This window comes from Symphodus melops, assembly GCF_947650265.1.
Source record: "Symphodus melops genome assembly, chromosome: 23".
In the NCBI taxonomy this organism is placed as follows: domain Eukaryota; kingdom Metazoa; phylum Chordata; class Actinopteri; order Labriformes; family Labridae; genus Symphodus; species Symphodus melops.
In genome coordinates this window covers 11,499,647-11,520,535 of record NC_136713.1, presented here as the reverse complement: position 1 = coordinate 11,520,535, position 20,889 = coordinate 11,499,647, and the positions used below count along the sequence as shown (strand labels likewise).

The 20,889-nt window shown below is 42.9% G+C and overlaps 1 protein-coding gene across 5 annotated transcripts in view; it reads right to left on the bottom strand.

Annotated features, from left to right (window-relative positions):
- Positions 1–20,889, bottom strand: part of zranb3 (zinc finger, RAN-binding domain containing 3) — a 96,971-nt gene that overhangs the window by 32,807 nt on the left and 43,275 nt on the right. For all 5 annotated transcript variants that reach the window (XR_013778259.1, XR_013778260.1, XR_013778261.1 and 2 more), the window contains exons 14-17: positions 19,334–19,639; positions 10,734–10,876; positions 3,942–4,046; positions 982–1,124 (exon numbers count right to left, since the gene is read on the bottom strand). Coding sequence is in view for 1 of the 5 variants with exons in the window: in XM_079336106.1 (XP_079192232.1) it covers positions 982–1,124; positions 3,942–4,046; positions 10,734–10,876; positions 19,334–19,639 (697 nt within the window). In the remaining 4 variants the exon portion in view is untranslated. The remainder of the gene's footprint in view (positions 1–981; positions 1,125–3,941; positions 4,047–10,733; positions 10,877–19,333; positions 19,640–20,889) is intronic.

Here is a 20,889-nt window from a genome sequence, read left to right as displayed (position 1 = left end):
CGAAGGATCCATCCAGTGCATCCTTCCAGGCTCAACATATCCTGAGATTTATTACGTGCTGTTGTGTTGTAAGCTGTCCCCCCCCCCCCCCCCGCCAGCTAGCCATATTGTGTACATGTTTACTCATGGTCTGTTTTCTGTCCCTCAGGTGGATGTGGTCGGGGCGATTACAGCATGTCAACAAAAGGAGGCAGAAACTGGTTTTAGGGCAGACGGTGAGTTCCTGATCCGACAGGAGTTGTGAGAATGTTTGACTGACTTTCCTTACCTTGTTTTTTTTGTTTAGTCAGCCAGAACATCCGCCTGTATTTCCCTTGTTTCCTTTATGAGAATTATAAATCAGTGCAGAGGCTTAGTCATGTGGATATGTTGCGGCACATGTAAGCCAGGGACTTCAGTTCTAGTCTGACCTGTGGCCCTTTCATGTCACTCGCCACTTTCCTTCTCTTTCCACGATCACATTTTATTCTATTTTATTTCAATAATTGGATTTTACTCACTTGAATAGCTACCAAAGAAATATCTTAAGATACACCTCTGAAGGTATTTCTGGGTTCCCATACACTGTATACATATGGACGTAGTCTCAGAAGTGGATTTTTGAAGCGCAACGATGGCAGTCACCATATTGGAAATGTTGTCTCAAGCTAATTTCTGTTCTTTATTTTTGTAACCCAGTGAACTCAGTTTACTTAACTCTCTTTTTAGGAATAAATGACTGCTAATTTTTTCACATGTAGGGTATTTGCTATGTTCATATTCACACTGCAGCATACTATGTCTTTAAAACTTTGTAAAATGGGTTCAGGGGTTTGTGAGTATCAGTAAGACTGACGCACAGCTCTACAACATGTGAGTAGCTTGACTACCTGCCCTGATGTTGAACGGTCAATGACTGCCAAAATAATTAATCACAGTTAAGCTTTTGAAAGTCAAAGCGGCACATATCCTTTAAGAACACATTTCCAGCCAGAATCTGACCTCTTGGTGCTCGAGTGAGGGCGCTGGGCGGCGGCCAGCTGCTGCAGGCCGAGAGTTGGGCTGTGGAAGACGAGGCTGCTGCGTCGGAGCAGTTTCTGCTTCATGGCTGCCAGGCTGCTCCACTCCTGAACGAACCTCAGGACCTGCAGCGAGAATGGAGGGGGGGGGGGGGGGGGAGACAAGACACCTCACTTCATATTCAATTTCGAGATGAAATTTGAAACCACTGAATCCTTCATCTTCAGCACAAATTGACAGTTTGGCTGCTGGAGTCTCTTTAAGAGCAGAAATGTGTTTTTAAGTTTTTCAAATGCGAGAAGAAAACAAAACTATCCAGACCTGCCGAACACACAAATACACACACAAATACACACACAGGGAGACACTTTTCCTGATAGCTGAATAAAACCATCAAACCATGAGAGAGAGCCTTGTACGCTTTCAGCCAAGTCAGGGATTCAAAGAAAATCCGCTGGCAAAATAACAAACAGCACACCAAGCACCAAGGCCTAATGGGCAATATAGCTGCCTATATTACACCTGCCCCCCCAAAGATGATACCTCAGATTATATTTCTGAATATAAAACTCAATGTGCATTATACGAATGAGATTTCACTACCCAGGCTTGCATTGCTGTTACTCGAGGAGTTGAATTTTACATATTATAAAACAATAACACATTTTTTACGAAATCTGAATACATTTAAGTAAATGAGGAAAACTTGAATTGTTTCTGTACTGGGTAGTCTTCAGTCTGAATGATTTGTTGTAACCCTCCTGAATATTCAATGAATCTCCTATGGGATAGAGTCTGACCGATTAATCGGCTGAACTTAGCATATCAAGTGACTGTTGGTATCGGCTTATTTAATCGGAGATTTGCGGCGACATTTCTAGATATAAATTATTGTTATTATTATATTGTAACGCTCCAGAGTGTGAAGTTGTGATGCATGCACATGCGTTACTTTTCAGCCGAGCAGCCATCTTGTCTTCCTTATACTGCGTATCTTTTCCACGAGTGATTGATAACTGCTTTTGAGGGTTCATTGCATTAATTTGTGTCTCTATCTTTCTGTACAGATCGCACACAGATCTAAAAAAGAAATCGGCCCATATATCAGTATCAGCCCATGTCGGTCGAGCTCTAATTACAATGCTAACTTCCAAACCGAAAGAAATAGATTGTATTGTAAAAGCAAACAGAACAGAAATTGTAGCCTGATGATAAAACTTTATGAATGATAGTCGTTTATTTTCATACAGATATTCGCTATGTGGGTTACTCCTCCCGCAGAAGCACTTGAGCCGAGGTCTGCATTCAGCCCAGAGGAAGCTCAAAGGTCATGATCCGCACTCAGGATGCATCTGAAATCACAACGCATCAAGGAAACCCGGCTCAACGTAGGCAGGAATGTCAGACAAGCTTTAGGGGGTCACTGCTCCGTGAGGTCGTCAAAGGTTACTGCAAGGTCAAGAAGTCAATTCGGACATCAGAAGTCTGGGACTGAAGGCTGTGAGAGTGGGAGGGCGACTCCAACATTTCCATAGGTTAGACGGGTTAATATGTGACATTCAGATATTGTGTAGGCGGGGCCTGGAAGCGCTTCAAACACCGCACTGTGTGTTCAGCGGAGTTTTTAAAAGTGAAAGTCTCCTGGTGGGCTATGAAAGGTACTGCAGGTGGAGCACGCGTTGTCATAGTAACAGTTGAATTTCCATTCTTGTTTTGACGCTTTTACATATTTCTTCGTCTTTGTGAAGAAACGGGAAACACTGGAGCGCCTCAAAACACAATGCACCTCCCACAGCATCGTTCCAATAATGTGCTCCTGAGAATGGTTGTCGATCGAGGGCGAACGATATTGCTCTTAATATTTATAACTCACAAAAAATACTCTTTAAATTATACGACCGCGCTCCGGCTTGAAAAAAAAAAAAGGTAAGCTGCAATTACCACACCCACTGGTATGAAATCTGAATAAATAAAACATTTGAAAATTGCTAGTTTGAGCAGCTTCTATCTGTCGTACTGACCGCCTCAGCTCCCGAGCCGCGCTGCAGCGCACATTAAACTGCTTGTTTAGGATCGATTTTGATGGACAATTGCTGTGTAACAGGGCGTGAATGATGGGTCAGAGGACGGATGCGAATCGCGCCTGCCTTTTACACACCGACATAAACAAGGTGACAGGTGGGGCGTTCTGTCAGCCGCTCGCTTGCTGCCACGGCAGATTGCAGGATTTAATATTAGCTGCTCGGCGCGCGGGGTCGTTTGAGGCGATGATCCGTCTCCTTTAATGGCGCTCGTAAAACGGCACTTTCTCTTTCGCCGGTCTCGTCGGCTGCACACCGTCTCCCCACAGAAGCGGCACATCTCCGCCTTCAGGCCCCGTCTGCAGCCACACGCCCATCTCTTTTCGCCTCCGACGCCCTCGCTGCTCTCGGGCTTCCTCGTGATCAGCTGTGTCATTACTTTCATATGGCAATAACACACACACACGATCCTGTTTAATAACCACACACAGCAGCACGGCTCATCATCACTGGGTCAGTGGAAATGAAAAGAGAGCCCTACTGACTGTCATACCAATCTAAATGATCTAAGTAGAAAACTACGCTCACATTTACAGCAGCCAATGGGCCAACTCACTGAGATGCTTTCAATGAAACTCTTGAGTACATGTTGGAGTCATCTTTGAAATCATGCAAAGCCATATGGTTGAATCTTATCAATCAAAAGAGGAGATATTGGCACATTTTACGAGCTAAAATAGCTCCAGTGGAATTCCCCTTTAAGCTGTTTTTTTTTGTTGCAATAATGAATCATTAGGTGGGTACGTCTCCCTGGTGGAAGCACTCCCATCCACATGTGTGCACACACACACACATATTCCCAGATATCAAAGCCCATGCAGGAGACACACACACACACACAGCCTCGCGGGAAGGGCAGACCTGGATTCGATTTTCCCGGCGCTGGCTGAAGGCCTCCGGCAGGTCGTCCCAGTTGTTTAGTTTGACGTCCAGAGGGACGAAGCTCAAGTTCAGCGGCGTGGCGTCCTAACAGATGAGGAGACAGGGAGAGAGGTAAGACTACGGCTGCAGTTACTGATACAACTCATCACTCTTTTCCGGAGCGTTCCGGATGTCGCAACATGTTCAAACATGGAGTCAAAGACTGTGCAAAAAAAGATGGACAGCAAAACGGCTCCCAGAAAGTGAAGCCAAAGTCATTAAGGCTCCGCCCACTGAGTGACGTACGGCTAATATGTTCTCAGAATTTTTTTCCTAAGGGACCGTTTCTAGATTATTCCACAGAGGGGGGAAAAAAAACACAACAACCCACATTGTCTTCTTGATTGTCTTGAAATGCACATTTATACCCAAGACAATGTCAGAAAAACGACCCGTGAGGTTAATGACTTTAAGAGTTGTTCTAGGAGTTCACAGATCATCACACGGGGAGAAGAGATCGCACAGTGTAATTGAGGAAGACGCAACGATAATAGGTCAAATATCTGCTCTTTAAAAGATTTAAAAGACACGTTCGGGTTTTCGTCGGGAGGCTTTCTAAAGGTGGCGGAAGAGAAATGGAGAATTTTTTTTTTTTTGACCGTCTCTCACAAGGCAGAAGGAGAGAGATTTATAAACACACTCAGTGGCTCTTTGAAGCAGTAAATGGAGCTCACTGGGGAGCACAGTGGCAGCACAACACTACACAACAGTCCCTTCATGGTTCTTCGGAGGCTCCTGACTGGCTCCTCGTGTTTTCCCTGCCCAAACAGTTGGTGAGACGTGGGATTTGCTGCTGAGTCACTGGTGTAACCAAAGCAAACAAATTCAACCACGCTCAGTTTACTCGCTCAGTTTACTTCCAAGTGAATGACGACGCAGCCCAGTTATTGTTTCGCTTTCCCTGACGAGAATAAATGTCAGGTTAATATTGTTATGTAACGAAGACAGGAGGGCTGGATGGCAAACAAGCCTCACTGATGCTATCAAATGAATGTTACCTTTATGTGTCGGAGAAGGTTGGCGTCTCTCTGTTTCCTCTTTTTTTTTTTTGCAACAGAAGAATTCCTTGTAAGGCTTATATTACTTTCTCAGATATTGGAAGGTTCTGCCTTGATACTGTGAACTCACAGGATGAGGGCAAACGAGTGGAGAATACTTGATGGTTTTTGTGGGGGGAAATCAGATTTCTGATAGCTTGATTTGACAGTGCAATAAGGGCCATGGATAAAATAGAAAATGTGACAAACAAAAAAAAGGGACACATTCTTTCGATCGGGTGGCATCACATTACAGGAATTTGCAGGAATTGCGGACAAACACGTGTCTGAAAAAGTGTCAGCCGGTAGCAACGCAGACCAAAACATTGGTGTAAATTTAAGTCCTGCCCCTTACCGAGCTGATAGCCAATCATGTGCTGTGTTTGGAGTCGTTGGTAGCATCATTTTAAAGGACGCAGCATGCAAAGGAGCCCGCCTCAGCTGCACGTGTAAGGTGCTCAGTTAGCATCATCAGCCCTCACCCTGTTGTTTTTAAGCTCCACCCCTATCGCCTAGCAACCAGATTAGCTGATGTCAAGTTCCCTCATTATCGCCAAACAATTCTTTCACAAATGTAGATGAATGAATATAAGAATAACGTTTTCAAGCTTTCTGAATTATGGCTAATTTTTTTGATATGTTGGCATTATACCTCCCACAGAGACACAATCAGGTAAAAGGCGCAGCAGAGGATGTACTTCCTGCGTCTGTTCAGGAAGTTCAACCATCACTGTCTGACACAACTGGACTGACACAGACTGCAATGGACACAGTGTCAACTTGCCCCCCCCCCATCCAGGACTTACACCGGTCCAGGGTCAGGAAACGTCACTGCAGGCTCCTCCCACCCCGGGCACAAACTTTTTAAACTCCACCCTTCGTTACAGATGGCTGAATGCCAAAACAAGCCGTCATAAGAACAGTCTCTTCCCCCAGTAAACAGTCAGTGTCAGAGCTGCAGCTGGAACTGAACTGTCACTGTGAATGAACATATACGTATAGATTACTTTATTTAAATGATCATCTACGCACACTCTTTAATATAAAAACTACCTAGCATCTTTCGCACAACACCATTATCTGATTTAGTCTTGTACATATTAGTCTTTGCTAATTTGTTCATTTTTGTGTTTATCGTTGATATTTACACCTTTGTACAATGAGAGCACAGTTTTACTAAAGTTAAACGTGAAGCATACCTGGCCAGTAAAGCTTCATTACTAAACGTAAATGTTAAACATAAAGCATCTTTTCGAGCTTCATGAAGACTCCAGCATGTAGCACAAAGCACGAAGTAGAGACGAAACTATGTCTATTGTTTTGAGCGTGGATCTGGTGCATATGCATAATAAAATGACATTTGTGTCAAAGACAGATAACAAGATGCTGTCACTATTATCGAACGTGTTTTGGAAGCCGTGGATTTTACATGTAATTCGTACCGACAGAACACATGGTGCAATGGGTTATGTATGCTAATTTATGGTAATATAATAATGGGTTTGTAGTAGCACTTGTCATTGTTGTAATAAACCTCTTTGTTGTAGATGAAGGATGGAACCATGTGGTCTGTATGGAACATGTACAGTATGACAATAAAAAAGCTGCAGCACCCAAAACTGTCTATAATTAGCAGCTAGTTTAATAGCATTTATGTGCAATTAGTTCCATTGTGTGCTGCAGCACAGTGTATTAAACTACAGGTACTTTAGCCTTGCAATCAGATTTTTAATGACTAACTTTCAGAACTTCAGCCTAATTACACCTTTCTCCTGTAGTCTGGTTATACGTTTCATCTTTATTGGTTGCCATGGGGATTTTTTGTGGTAACCAAGGAGCTTGTTAATGATCTCTGTTGTTTTCCCTCTTTTATTGCAATATATGTACACCACTTGAAGCTAATGCTTCTCATGTGACAGTAGGCATGCATGAGTAGCAAAAAATAATGAGGGACATAGAAGTGTAAAAAAAAGAAGGAGCTGTATCTTGCAGCTCACTGTGATTATGGGTAATCATACTGCTGCAGCTTGGAGGTAACTGCACAATCATTGTAAATATCTCCAATAAAGCACAATGTCCCAGTTATTACTACTTCACTAGCACTAACGTCTGTCCATTTGATGAATGGGAAGCCACCCACACTTATTGTTGACCTCACTCACAAGACGGTGGTTGTGCCAAATGTCAGGAAAATATGACCAAAAACGTTGGCTTACATTGAAATCAGCGAAAATATTTGATGTGATTTCATTAGCCTGAGCCACTTTAGCCAAAATGGCGAGATGGAAAGGACAGACTGGTAGTGCATGGTATGGTATTGATGTGCAGTTAATGGTACTGTATTGTAGTGTATGGTATGGCATTGTAGGATATGGTAACGTACTGTAATGGTATTGTATTGTGGTGTATAGGGTTTGGTATCATCTCATATTGTATGGGGTTTAGGGTATGGTATGGTTTGCTATCTTAACATATTGTCACATATGGGATGGAATATTTTCATTAGTTAAAACCAATAAAAATCCTCAATAAAAGACTTTTTCGAGTTAATTTAAAAAAACGTTGAAACCTTGTATGCCTCTTTAAAGTTAGGTTTCAGCTTTAAACAATGTTTGCCATGGTAGGAGGCCAATATCTATTCAGGTGAAATATCTCAGAAAGTTCTCGCTCTTTCTTCCTTTTTATTTATCACCGTGTGATCGTCACAGTAAACCTTTCATATGGTAGCATAACCAACAAGCGACCGAGGAGTGTTGTGAGGTGAGACTGTCCACTATTTGACTTCTCCGTCGTGGCGCAAACTGGCTGTGTGCAGTTCCTCTTAAAACAGAGACGTTTGGCACCGGAGCATTTAGCGTCCAGTTATTTGCAATGCCACAGTAGATGGACAACAACCACCATGGCAGATATCACACTGTTTGATTTGGCACGTCTCCCGATGGACACGTTCATGCAGACGTGGCCGAACCCCTGAAGCTGTCATGAAAGAACAACCAGCCACCCACCGTAGAGCAGGAACAGTGAAGTGTAGAAAAAGGACATAACATTTCTAATACTCTCAATATTTCTCATTTAAACCCCGGCGACAAATCTACCCCTGATTGTGCACGGAGAAGGCCCCCCCCACTTGTGTGAATTCTACGCCTGGTCCAGGATTATCCCGATGTGACAGTGTTCAAGCCAAATTCCTACAGTTTATCATTTAAACTACAGCGGGGGACATTTATCTCCACGGCTTATCGTCTCAGCCACGCGGACGCGACACTTGTCTGTTGCCGTCAGGGTAATATTCCATTGGTGATTCAGTTCAGCGCTTCGGACCCCTCTGTGTAAAACCCTCTTGTCTCTTATCTGCGTTATCTGGGAGGGAATCTGATCCCTCATGAATGAAACAAAAGGCCGTCGAGTGTCACGATCTGATCAATACGGAGGTCTGTTGGCAAGTGGCCCTCAAGAGGAGTGCTATGAATGCACAGGAGTGTAATCAGAGTCAGACTGTGCTTCAACGCTGCTTTATCTCAGTCGGGAGGAAACACAAAGTTCAATGACAAATCCCGCTCGGAGACAATTTGACTTGATTTTCTGACTGAAATACTTCAAGTTTAAACGCTAAATCCGCCTGAGGAGCGACGGCCTTACAGTTTTATTGAAGATGCAACATGCTTCGTTGCTTGTTTTCAATGTCTGGGTCAGCTTGTTCGAGGATATGGAGTTAATGTATGACTGATCTAACGCTCCCTCCTCCACCTGAGCGCTCCGGCTCTGCAGGCAGTGTTGTTGTTCATCACTGTTTTAAAAGAGCAACAAGATGTTCCATTGACTTATGTTTTGTGCAAACCAAGCGACTCTTTATTTTACTGTTTGACCAAATATGGGAAAATGAGAGGAAGCAGAGATCTGAAATATTTCGGTGTCCAGACCACCCGTCCAGTTTTGTCTTCACAGTCAACTTCCGCCGTAACTGCGACATAATCATCAAGATTTGAAATCCGAAACGTCGAACATGTTTGATATTAACCGGGATGCAGATTGTGAAAGCGAACATGGGATCGACAAAATAATCTGGGCGGATAAATCGGTTCCAAGTCGCTTCTTTTCAGGAGAACCGCGATAGTCGGAAAGGGATTCAAATCCCCGTTTAACAAACTTGCATGACGTGAGTTAGTTCCAATCATATCATAACAGAGGTAGCTTTTATAGTTAGGAGGCATAGGTACTTTAAGCTTTATGTGAGCTTTACAGGAGTTGATAACAGTGTAATGTGGACGAAGACTTCCAGGCTCCAGCTCCGTCCTAGCGGCCATTATTCAGCGGAAAAAGTCGTAGGAGATGTGCATCAGGTTTTGTGTGTCTTGTTTTCTCTTGCTGCTTCATCTGGTCGTCGGTCGTTGGTCGTGTTCTTTATCGCCGGTGAAAAGTTGGAAGGATTTGAACATCGCTGGACACGTGTAGAATGGTAGCGGCAATTCCCAAACCTTTCATTTCTGTTGAACCGAAAGAGTACGAATGGATCTGAAGAGCTTTTCTTTTTCCCCAAGCAGCTTCGATCAATCGCAGAGGAAGGGGGAAGAAAACGAGGAGTCTTCCAAGCTCTTTTGTCTTTCTACGGGATGAGAAAGAATCAGGGTCGGCGTTGAGACTCACTCGGGTTTTTTTGTTCGCCTTTCGATTCTGCTAAATCCAGAATGACGCATTATAGCACGTCTAATTGAATCACCGTTAGAGTACGTCGTCTTGAAACTGAGACTGGAGTCGTTTGTATCCCTTTCAATCATGATTAGTCCAGAAAACGCTTCTGTCTTCGTCTTTGTCTCTCTTAATGCCGGCTGCGACTGCCTCTTCACGTCTCTTGCGTCTGCTAATTGGCTCCACGTGAACAAGCTGCAGGACTCTTCATTTGTTCCATGAATTGTTTGCAGCTTCATCTCGACAAAGACGTCTTGATCTTGTTTAGACTTCCAGTTAAGAGAAAAAAAGAATTAATTAACCCCCCCCCCACACACACACACACTTTCCACCCCCCGTTCAGTTGAACGAGACAAGACAGGTGGCGAGGAACACAACATCAAGTGGAGATAAAAACTCTCAATGACCTTTCTGTGTTGCAGAGAGAACTCAAATTAAAAAAAAAAAATCGAGAAGAGCTGCTGTTTTCAAACACTTAATTAAATGACCCTATTATGAGGAAGATGCAGGAACAAGTGTGTGAAATATGAGCCCATGGTACACTAACATGTCACTCAGCCGATGTTTGACACTAACGAAGGAAGTCATGTACATCAAGATTAACTGGTCCAACTTTTTTTCTGATTGGAATGATTAAAAAAACAGCTGAAGCTTTGGATCTGAAACTATTTCAGCAATCGGTAAATTGACTTCGGTGGATCTGTGTCAGATTAGGTGACCTGTGTGAATCAGTTTTAACTGTTATGTTTGTGTAGGAATGTTTGTCGACGGTCCATAGTCGACTTGTTTGGGCAAGGATCATCTTCGAATGTTTTCTCTACGACGAGCGTTAAACTTTTTTTTTTTACAACGCAGAAGATGAAAAACTTCCCCACACTAAAAGGCATTTACCGAAATGCTTTCAAAACCCTGAGAGAGGGGGAAATTTTTTTTATTAGAAAACGCTTTTCCCTGGCAGATTGAGCCGAATCTAAGAATGATCCAATATGCGCTCACACGGGCGGCGTACCTTTGAGTACAGATATATCCGGTCTGTGTACTGGCTGGGGCAGAACCGCAGGCTCGGGTAAACGGGATGGGCGGCGCTGATGTCGTCTCCATCATTGCCCTCATCATCATCGTCGTCGTCATTTGCATCTGCTGCTCTCCGGTCTGCAGGGAGAGAGGAAGAGGCTGGCTGATATCTCACTCAGTGTACATTATTGACTCGTTATTGGCTTTCGCAGCTTTATTTGTAGCGCTGTTTTGCTCCTCCGGTGATGCAAAACACTGGCGGAGACATTCCACTCGAGCGACATTTGAGCCTCATTATACAGAGCAGGTTATTGAGAAGATGTGAGATTTGTCATTTTTATGTTGATTCATGAACTCTACATATTTGAAAATCATCCACGTACGGAGGATTATTACTTTCAAGACTTGGTTACAGAATCTTTCATAGAATTATCTTTGATATTTTCTTGTGAATGAAAGTGAAAGTCAGTGTTTTCTTGCGTCGCCACAAATAAAAACAAGCCAACACTTCATGTCGTTGTCGTTTTTCATATGTCTATAAAGACACCACAGATTGGTTTGCAGCAGAATCTTTGAAATTAAAAAAAGAGGTGGAATTTTCCAGAACTGTCAAACGTGAATTTCTCACCTTGAAATATAAAAATAAAGTATGAAAATAGCAAATATCTTCAATTATGCTTATAAGCAAATTTAGAATTTGTGTAAGAAGTTTTTTGTGGCAATTTCAAACCCATCACAAAATCAAAAGTGATTGATAGGTTCGATGGTGATTTTTTTTTCTCCATTGGGTGGGGTGCCAGATGGCCGAGCGGGTATGTCACATGCCCCATGTACAGAAGCTGTAGTTTCTATCCGTCCTCGGCCCTTCTTTGCTGCATGTTATATTCTCTCTTCTTCGGCTGCCTTATCTTATAAAAGCACCTGGAGCCAACAAGTCATACTTTTAAAATCGCTTTCCACTGCAGCTTGATATTTGTCCACACATAAGTTTTCTGTTATATTAATTGTGAACAAAAAGTTCGAGTGAATTCTTCCCACCTGACTGCTCTCCTGTAAAAAGGACTAACATCTGCAGCATGTGTGGCTTAAAGCTAAAGCAGGCATCATAACTACATGAGAATGTTGGTGGATTTAACCCTTTTTTTCCAACATTAAACAATAAGGCGAGTCTTCTTTTTAATAAATGTGCTTCTAAATAGAGTCTATGAGTAAAGACTTGACTTTTTCCATCTCCGAAACATGGCCTGCCTCCGCCCATGCCTCTCATATTCAGCTGCTCAGACGCTCACCCGCGCATTCATTCAACAGTCTCCTCTCTGGATCACCATCGAATTCACTCGAGAAACTTCCACACATCCGGAACTTACAAAACCTGGCTACCCCCTACCTGTCTGAGCGCCCCCTGCAGGACAAACTATTGGCCCGGGAGCATAGATTTAGGTAGCCTACCGCGAAACCGCTTTTTGCACGGCCTATTTAAAAAAAACACGGCCTTGAAATTATTGCACGGCTTGACCTAGGCCGTGCAAATATCTACATTTAATAGACGTGCTTACTACACGGGTGCGCTAAATATCTGATTAGGCTACATTCTAATTCTGGCAAAGAATATGTTTGCCGAATACCGGTACTGAAAAGCTTAAACCTGATCCTGTTTACGTTTCTACAGCCACCTGTGCCCTATTTGGTAGACGGCGTGTCAGCCGGATGACGATAGCCGCTATGTAAATAGCGTCATATGATAGCAGCTAACCGCTAACAGCTAACCGCTAACTAATGAATTCAACAAAGGAGAAAAACGCAACATAAACAAAACCAACGCTGGAAGACATCCAGCAGTTCATCTTCTCTGTCACTGACATGTGACTCTTTATTACAAGAACTCAATCAAGCTTTGTTTCAGAGAAGGCTGTGTGCGGCGAGGAGAAATACAGACGTCAACAATCAGCTGTGTTACACTCAATGGTTTAAACACGGCGGAGTTTTGTTTACCGACGTAACACGGGAAGTGACGATTTTTTCAACCAATCAACGGACTGCAGGGTTTAGCTCCACCTTTTCGGGTCAGCGCCACATTCGAAAATGCTGACAGATGATTGACTTATCAAGGTCTAGGGATCTATTATTACTGGATGACACATGTAATATTATGAATTTATGTGTTTGTTTGTTTTTTAAAGAAAGTGCAGAGAGAAGCAGTGGGCCAACAAAGGGGTTAGACAACATGAACCAAGTGAGTTGCAGTCAAATGACAAAGGGGTGTGTCAGGGCAGGGGCTGTACAGTAAATCAACATTATCAAGCTTGGGAAAACTAAAATGTGTAACAATGCATCTTATTGAACAGAATGCACCATTTAGAGACTTATTCAAAACCAGTGTGTTAGGGAGCACATAACCTCCGCTCCGGCGTGCCGCGCCGCCGTTAGTGACACTGAAAAAAATTTGCACCCCCTGTATTTTTTTTTGCACCCCCTGTTTTCCCATTTCTGCCTAAATCACTGCCCGGGAGGGACAGGACCTCTGGAAGTTGGACATTTTTAAAGCAATTATATTCTACATTAAATGCTCAAGTAAAGTATGAGAAGATACCCCGCCTCTTCAGCTAAATCGACCATCTAAAAACTAGTAAGGCAACGGAGAAATGCATCGTCTTAAAGTTGGGAAAAACAAGCAGTTTTCCTGACTGCTAGTGAGATTGCTGCAGTTTTAAAAGGCTAATTAGTGCGGTACTGTAGCTTACAGGGCAAAAACCTTAACAATGTATTCAAAAAGCGATGTTTGTTCCATCAACTCGAGTTACATAACTTCCTGCAAACAGCTCTTCTCTGGAGTTTTACACTCTTGACAGGAGTCGGAAAGAATTGGATTGTGCTTCACAGCTAATAAGCCATGATAGGTTTTTCTGTTTTGATTTTTTTTTTATTTCTTTTTTTTATGACAGCTTGGTTTTGTTTATCCAAGTTCACCAAAGTTCAATCCATCAATTACGCTGATTCCACTGAGGTGAACTGATCTCATACGAAATGTTGTTGTTTTAGATGCTAATGTGACACGGCTATTAACTGTGTCATGATCTGCTCGTAACACAATGTCTTTATGAATATTATTTCAGTCTACCGGGGAAAATGCATCTTAATCATGTCTTAATAACATTCGCAGTCTCGCTCCGTAGTCACAGGAATTCAAACACGGGATTGATATTCAGCTCATCTAACAGGAATAAGAATATTTCCCCTCAGACTGAATATTCCTTTCATGTTCATGGAGAGCGCAGAGAAAAAAAAAAAAAAAAACTACAATTTTACTCGAGAATTTGCAGAACAACGAGAAGAAAATGAGGTAGAGGAGAAGAAAGAGGCACGGGGGATAAAATGACAATCGCCGATGGAGAGAAACAGAGGATAAGAAGAGATGGAGCAGGTCATTAATGTCGGGAATGTAGCTCGCTCATCCTGCCAGCATCCAGCAAGAAAAGGTCAGCCGGTGGAAATGAGACCGCCGCTGCTCGACCACGCTTCATTTAGACACTGACCTATAACACTCTGATAATACTCGCCTTAAATCACTCCGCGTGGCCAGTTGTCTGCCTCGTCTTTGTGTGTGCGTGTTCCTGAGAATGCTTGTGTGTGTGTGTGTGTGTGCTTCGTTTCCAGCTTGTTAATGGGAGAAAATACTGACAGAGGCTGATGTCTGTGACAAGAGTGTTTCCATCTAACAAGTGCAGGCCGTGACCCTGCAGCAGGTCTCTTCTGGTTGTGGGTCAGAAACGGCTTTCGTACTGATGCGTTTAAGGAGGCTGGGTGGCAGAGGAGCACACTGGAAGAAAGACGTCCCTCCCATCATGCTTTGAAGTCAGACAAGAATCCTGTTTCACCAGCAAAATCTTGTCTGACATGATAAAAAAAGTCATTCTTAAAAGTATTGTAAAATCATATCAGAAAGGTATAAGAGGCTCTTCGACATCTTATTGAGTTTATTTTTTTTTAATCTATATTTTTTTCAATCCTGCTTATCAATCTTATATGTATACTGTATATATAGATCCAACCCTGCTGTGCTCTTATCTTTTGTTTGTAAATTAAAAATCTGTTGTTCCCATTTAGCATAGGTAACCGCCCACTAATGCCCATAAAAGGGCATAAGAGCAAAAAACAAGGTTGTGGAGATCTTTATTGGAGGGCTGGATCCCAGAATCCAATTGGTAAAAATTGGTAAGTAGAATTTAAGAACACGTCGGTTTACTCCGAACGGGTGGTGAATGATCGCCACACATATAGCAGAGTCACAGCGGAGAGGACAAAGTGCCTTTTTAAGAGAACCAGTGTCATGTTGAACAGCCATGTGTTGGGGTCGTGAGGGGACGGAGGGAGTCTAATATTAACATTAGTAATCGTAATGATGATGAAACAGTGAGGACTGATTATATGGTGAGCATGTTGATTTCTTCTTTAAAGGGATACGTCAGTGTTTTTCCAGTGGGGTTACATGAGGTACTTGTCCACAGTGAGTATATTAGTCAAAGCTTACGTTGCTCAGCTCCACCTCTCTATTGAGAGAACAGCGATTCCTACCTGAACAGATTGTGTGTACTTTTTTTGGTAAAACAAACGTCTGAATGGTTTTTTTTTTTTGTTTCAAGGTGACATCACCCTGATAAGTCAATTCCTCTCGTTGACCTATCCTGTTCGACATCCGTATCTTTCATTTTTATGTTGGCGTCCCTCAGAGGGCAATTTCCCCGCCTCTGTTTCACACTCATCCGGGCTTCAGCGAGAAAGGGCCAATTCCTGTCTGAAAATACCGAAAAACAACCAGACAGAAGTATTTCGCAGCCGTACAAACTGTGCAACCAAAACATTTTTAGGACACTAGCATTTCACAAAATCCCATCTATCTGTCCTTCTTCCTCTGTAATGAAACCGAGCAGCTCTGCAATGTGCACCCTATATTTGTTGTAAGCAGTTTCCCCCCCCCCCCCTTACCCTGTTTGCAGTGGCGTAACGCACCAGCTGCATTAAGTGGGCCATTTATACGATGGGGGCAATTCATCTTACAAAGCCGTCTTATTAGACTGTCACTTACACAGTATGAACAGTGCCTTCAAAACACCCCGAGGGATTTATCTGTTATTTTACTGCAGGAGAAAGAAAACAACGCCTAATTGGACTGAGTCATCTCATCTTCTTCAGGAGTGAAACAAAAGATAAAGATATTAAAAAAAAAAAAAAAATGTTTCAAGCTAAGCACAGTGAGTGTGAGAAGGTTTGGTGCAGCTGATTCTGCTGCAGCGTTTGAACCAGCATGCAAAAGAATGCGTTTCCATGTTTAAATGTTTTGGGTCATGCAGATAGATGAGGCAACAGACAGTAGGGGGAGAGAGAAAGAGAGCGAGAGGAGGAGTGATTGCCTGTCTGTGCTGTGAGGAAAGTAATCTCAGAGCAATCAAGAAGTGTGGGCGTCCGACAGCTCTGCGGTTTGCCTTCTAAAACCACGGGCAGGTAGAGGAAAATCATTAGGCATCGCTCCTGACCCCATAGGTCACTTTTATTGGACAACCGCGGTGTTTCATACTAAACCCACGCTGACAGAGACAGACAGCAAAGGTATGTAACTAACAAACTGACTAACAACCGAGGGGATTGATAGAAGAAAAGAGACAGAGAGGGGGGCAGGAAGGTGGACAAACAGACTACAGATCAGTGACAGAAGGTCAGACGGCTTCATAGCAACAGACAGATTACAGAGACAGCTGCACCACCTGGCAGACTGAGAGAAAGACATGGATTTACATAAAGACAAACATATCGATACATAGAGGTACTATATTGACCCCAAACTGGGAATAAACACAAATATTCACAACAAACGGCAAAATAGACAGAAGATGCGTCAGCCTCCGATGTTGAAAAATGAGGCCAATGAAGAAGGCAAAAAGGTGCAGTTCCTCTTGTGTCCACTTGAGGCTGGCTGCAAAAGCGAAGGAACCTTGAGTGCTGCAGAAATGCTTTTGTAACCTTGGCCAGATCTGAGCCTTGCCACACGTCTGTCTCTGAGCTCCTTGGGCAGATCCTTCGGATTCCCATTTGCTCTGACATGCACTGTGAGCTGTAAGGTCTGATGTAGACAGGTGTGTGCCTTTCCTCATCAAGTCCAAGCAGTTTAATTAAACACAGCTGGATGAAGGAGCAGAACCATCCCAAGAAGGATCAGAATAAAAGGATGGCATATGAGTGAAAGGAGTGTCACAGCAAAGGGTCTGAATACTTGTGACCATGTGATATTTCAGTTTTTCTTTTTTAATACATTTAATTTAAAAATGTCTACATTTCTGTTTTTTTCTGTCAAGATGGGGTGCTGCGAGTAAATAAATAAAATGAACTTTTTGGATTTTTGCAAATGGTTGCAATGGATCAAAGAGTGAGAAACTTAAAGGGGTCTGAATACTTTCCGTACCCACTGTATACTGCATTGGCAACATTTTTGAATGGTAGCACACTGGTCATACTACAGCGTCCCACAATGCATTGCGGCTCTGAGACTATCCAACTGCAGAGCTCGCAGCCAGCCAATTAAGTGGCATACGAATGAATATAACTGTACTGATGAAGTTTTTCTAAAAAAAGGTTTCTTGTTAAATTGTATTTATGTATCAACAGTAACGCTAGATTGATGCTAGCTTATTCATCGTTTCTCGTCATTCTACCAGTAGTGAGCAATATGCAGTACTGTTTGAGTGTGTAGTTTGCAAAAACAGCTTATGTCGATAATTTAAAAGTCTATAACACTGATTATGGCCAGCAAGCTCGAAAGATAGCTCGATAAATAGACAAACAGAGAGATGGCTAAAAGGCTGTATGCTTGCTGTCTAGCTCGCGATAATAAGTGACACAAAGGTAGATAGGTATGAAAGAAGTCAAAAATGCGCCACCTCAAACAGACACTAAAAACAGTCAGCTACAAAGATAGCTTGTTAAGGCAAGAAATAAAAAATGAGATATAGCTTTAAATGTGAGTAATCTTTATGCTTACAAGCTAGCTAGCTATGTAGAAAAATAGAGGAAAAGCTAGCGGGTGGAAAAATAGACAATAAAGCAAGCTAACTGATGGAAAGAGAGAGAAGTAGACAGCGACAAAAAGATTGTTGTCAAAGATAGATAGTAGGTAGGTAACCAAATAGACAACAGAAAAATCAAAAAGAAATCAGAAATACAGCTCCATAGCTTAATCTTCTAGCGAGTTGGCGACATGAACAGAAAAAAATAGTGCGAAAAAAATAGCCTGATAGCATTGAATTTACATAAGTTGATAAATAGAGAAGAAACAGATGGGCAGACACATTTTGAGGCAGATATTTTTAAGTTGCTTCTGGGGAGAAGTCCAGAGAGAAGGTGGGGGGGCCAAGCTAGTATCCAACAGCGTCTCTTCAGTGCTGCCATTTCAAATCGACAGTGAGGCTTTTATTCCTCCCCAAGAGCCGGTCTAAATAGAGCACGCTTTTCTTTTTTCTTTTTTTTTAAAGCAAGTCTTTTAAAGAGTATTTTTGTGCTTAAGAGTATAGGTTTTGAATCAGAGTGCGTAAGGCCCTGCAGGGTAAGCGGGAGTGGGGGGCAAAAGTAGCAACAGAGACGAGAAATTAACCACTTGAAAATCTCTGGCCATTAATAGACGTCAAAGCTTGAGTATATGGGGGTGGCTCTGAAAGAAAAGGATGCCGCCAAGTTGTTTCACACTGCTCTTTGGATGTTAAAGGCTAATAGGGGTTCATAGCTTCCCTGTTACAACCTAAATGGCTTATGTTCCTTCTCAACGTTAAGCACTTGCCTTTAAATCAGCGCTGAATTTGCCGCCAGTTCAGTTTCCTTCAATAACTCTGCCCCCAAAATAGCTGCTCGATTTCAGAGGCAACACCCAGGTCACAGGCTTTTTTTTTTTCTGACTCTGCTAGTCCAGCAATTTTTATAGAGCTCTTCATATTGCACACGGTGTAATTAGTTCTTTGTAATTAGCGCAATTTATTGCTTTAGCATATCCCTTTGAGACATGAGTACTTTAACACAGAGGTCTTAATTTGCAATATTACGCACTGTGTAATTGGGAAGTTGTTTTTTCCCATCCCTCAGAGACTTGCAGACATGTACACATAACCAGAGAGGACAGGGGGGAAGCAGGTAAAGCAGGTAGTGTTTTCAAGGATGAGCTGGTGTCGCGAGGGAACTTGTGCCTTTTTACGTAATTAGATCTCACACTATTTTATTAAGGAAAAAAAACAATCAGAAGCTCAGCAGTTTTTTTTCTGGGTGATGAGTGGACCTCAAATTTTGTGTGTATTTTTGGTGCTCAGAGAAAGCTGCACTCTGGAGATTAGTGGGTTTAAATCAATATGGTCTGTAGCTTCATGTGTGCAGACATAGGCAATATACCCAACTAGATGCCAATAATAGTAAGAATAATAATGCCAAGCCACATATGGAATGAGATACAGTCCCTTATTAGTTTGAAGTGATGATATTAAACAGCATTATATGGGCAGGTGACAATGTGGCACCAGCCAATTTCCCTAGATATGAAAAGGAGAAGATTGCAGGTGGGATTACCCTGTGTGTGGTCAGGGGGGAGGCAGCCGCCAGCACCGGCGCCATTGTCGCCTCGCTCTCCTGCTGATTGTTTGCCTTTGAGCTGCTGCTCGTCCTCCTCCTCCTCTGCTTCTCCTAGTTTCTGTTTGTCTTTCCGCAGCTCATCCTCCTCCCTCTCCTCCTCCTCCTCGCTCTGTTTGTCTTTCCTCGACTTCGGAGGCTGGGCTTTTCCCCGGCTGAGCTCTGGCTCGCTGTCGGAGCTGGAGAGGACGACGCATGCCCGGTCCGGCTCGGATGAAGAGGGGGGTCGCTGAGGCCTGGGTGGCTCTAGGCCAGCAGAGAAAGAGGGAGGGAGAGAGAGAGAGAGGAAGATTACTTTATTGGCCGAGATGCACAGTGTAATCAGTCTTTGAAGAGTTTCATTCCCTGGCGAGATATCCATCATCTGAAGAGTGTGACAGTGTGACAAAATGACTCCTGACATGAAAGTAAAACTCAATATGGCTCATTAGTGCTGTTATAAGCTATCATAAGCCTTTTACTGACAACTTTTGACGGAGTGATTGCCTATAATGGGGAGACATAAGCAGGGATGTTTAAACAACAAACCTTTAAAAGGGAAGACTTGCATAATTTGAAATCCTTATTGCATCTATTATTGGTTGCTTATTGCCACATTTTGTCTTTAAAGCCTATAGATATATATAGACATATAGATTTTTTACTCAACAGCACATCTGTATTGAAAGCTGCACATTCAACACCTGGGAATCCCCCCCTCCCTCCCATATCACCAGTTCAGTGATCAAACAGCCAATGGTAAAATGCAAGCGGGGATGAATGAATAATGTTCACGTCACGTAGTTTTGCTAATTGCCTGCCTGCATCATGTGCAATCAAACCTAAACAAAATAATTGCCTGCGATTGCAGCATCTGTGCGGGGCTCCGGCAGGGCGCAGGGAGCGCTATTCAAAAACGCTGTTAACGGAGGACATCCAATCACGTTTCTTGTTTTAAAGCACCCGTGTGAGGAGTTTTGTTTTTGGATTTAAAACAGAACCCAAATGAATACTGATGCTCCGATATGACCTGATTAAGCAAACAAAGACCATCAGTAAAACGATCGGTTGTCAGTATGTTGTCACGACTAATAACTGAAGCTGCTGCTGAAGGGTTGGAGTCGGACACGGCGAAGAAACAGCCTTTATTTGGACGTTTTCCACGGCAAAGAAAATCTAATTAACTAATTCATTGACGATTTAAAAGAAAAGCAGCAAGAGGTAAACATTTAGAGGGAGGGGAGCGAAGAGTTAAGATGTCTATAGAGGGTGCCAAATCAACAGACTGTAATTTCCTCCTAGCTTCTAAGTTAGTAGCATTTTCCTAATGCATACAAATCTAAACGTCTGCAAAAGTATTGTCCTCACTTATGCAGAGACTCTGTCCTCTGTCTCTTCACATTTCATGTTCCAGGTTGACTTCTGGGTGGAGTGGATGCGTCTCCCCCCAGCCAATGACGGCGCACAGATGAGTTAAGGCGCGGAAACAAGTCCAGCAAATATGGCGCACGTAGCAG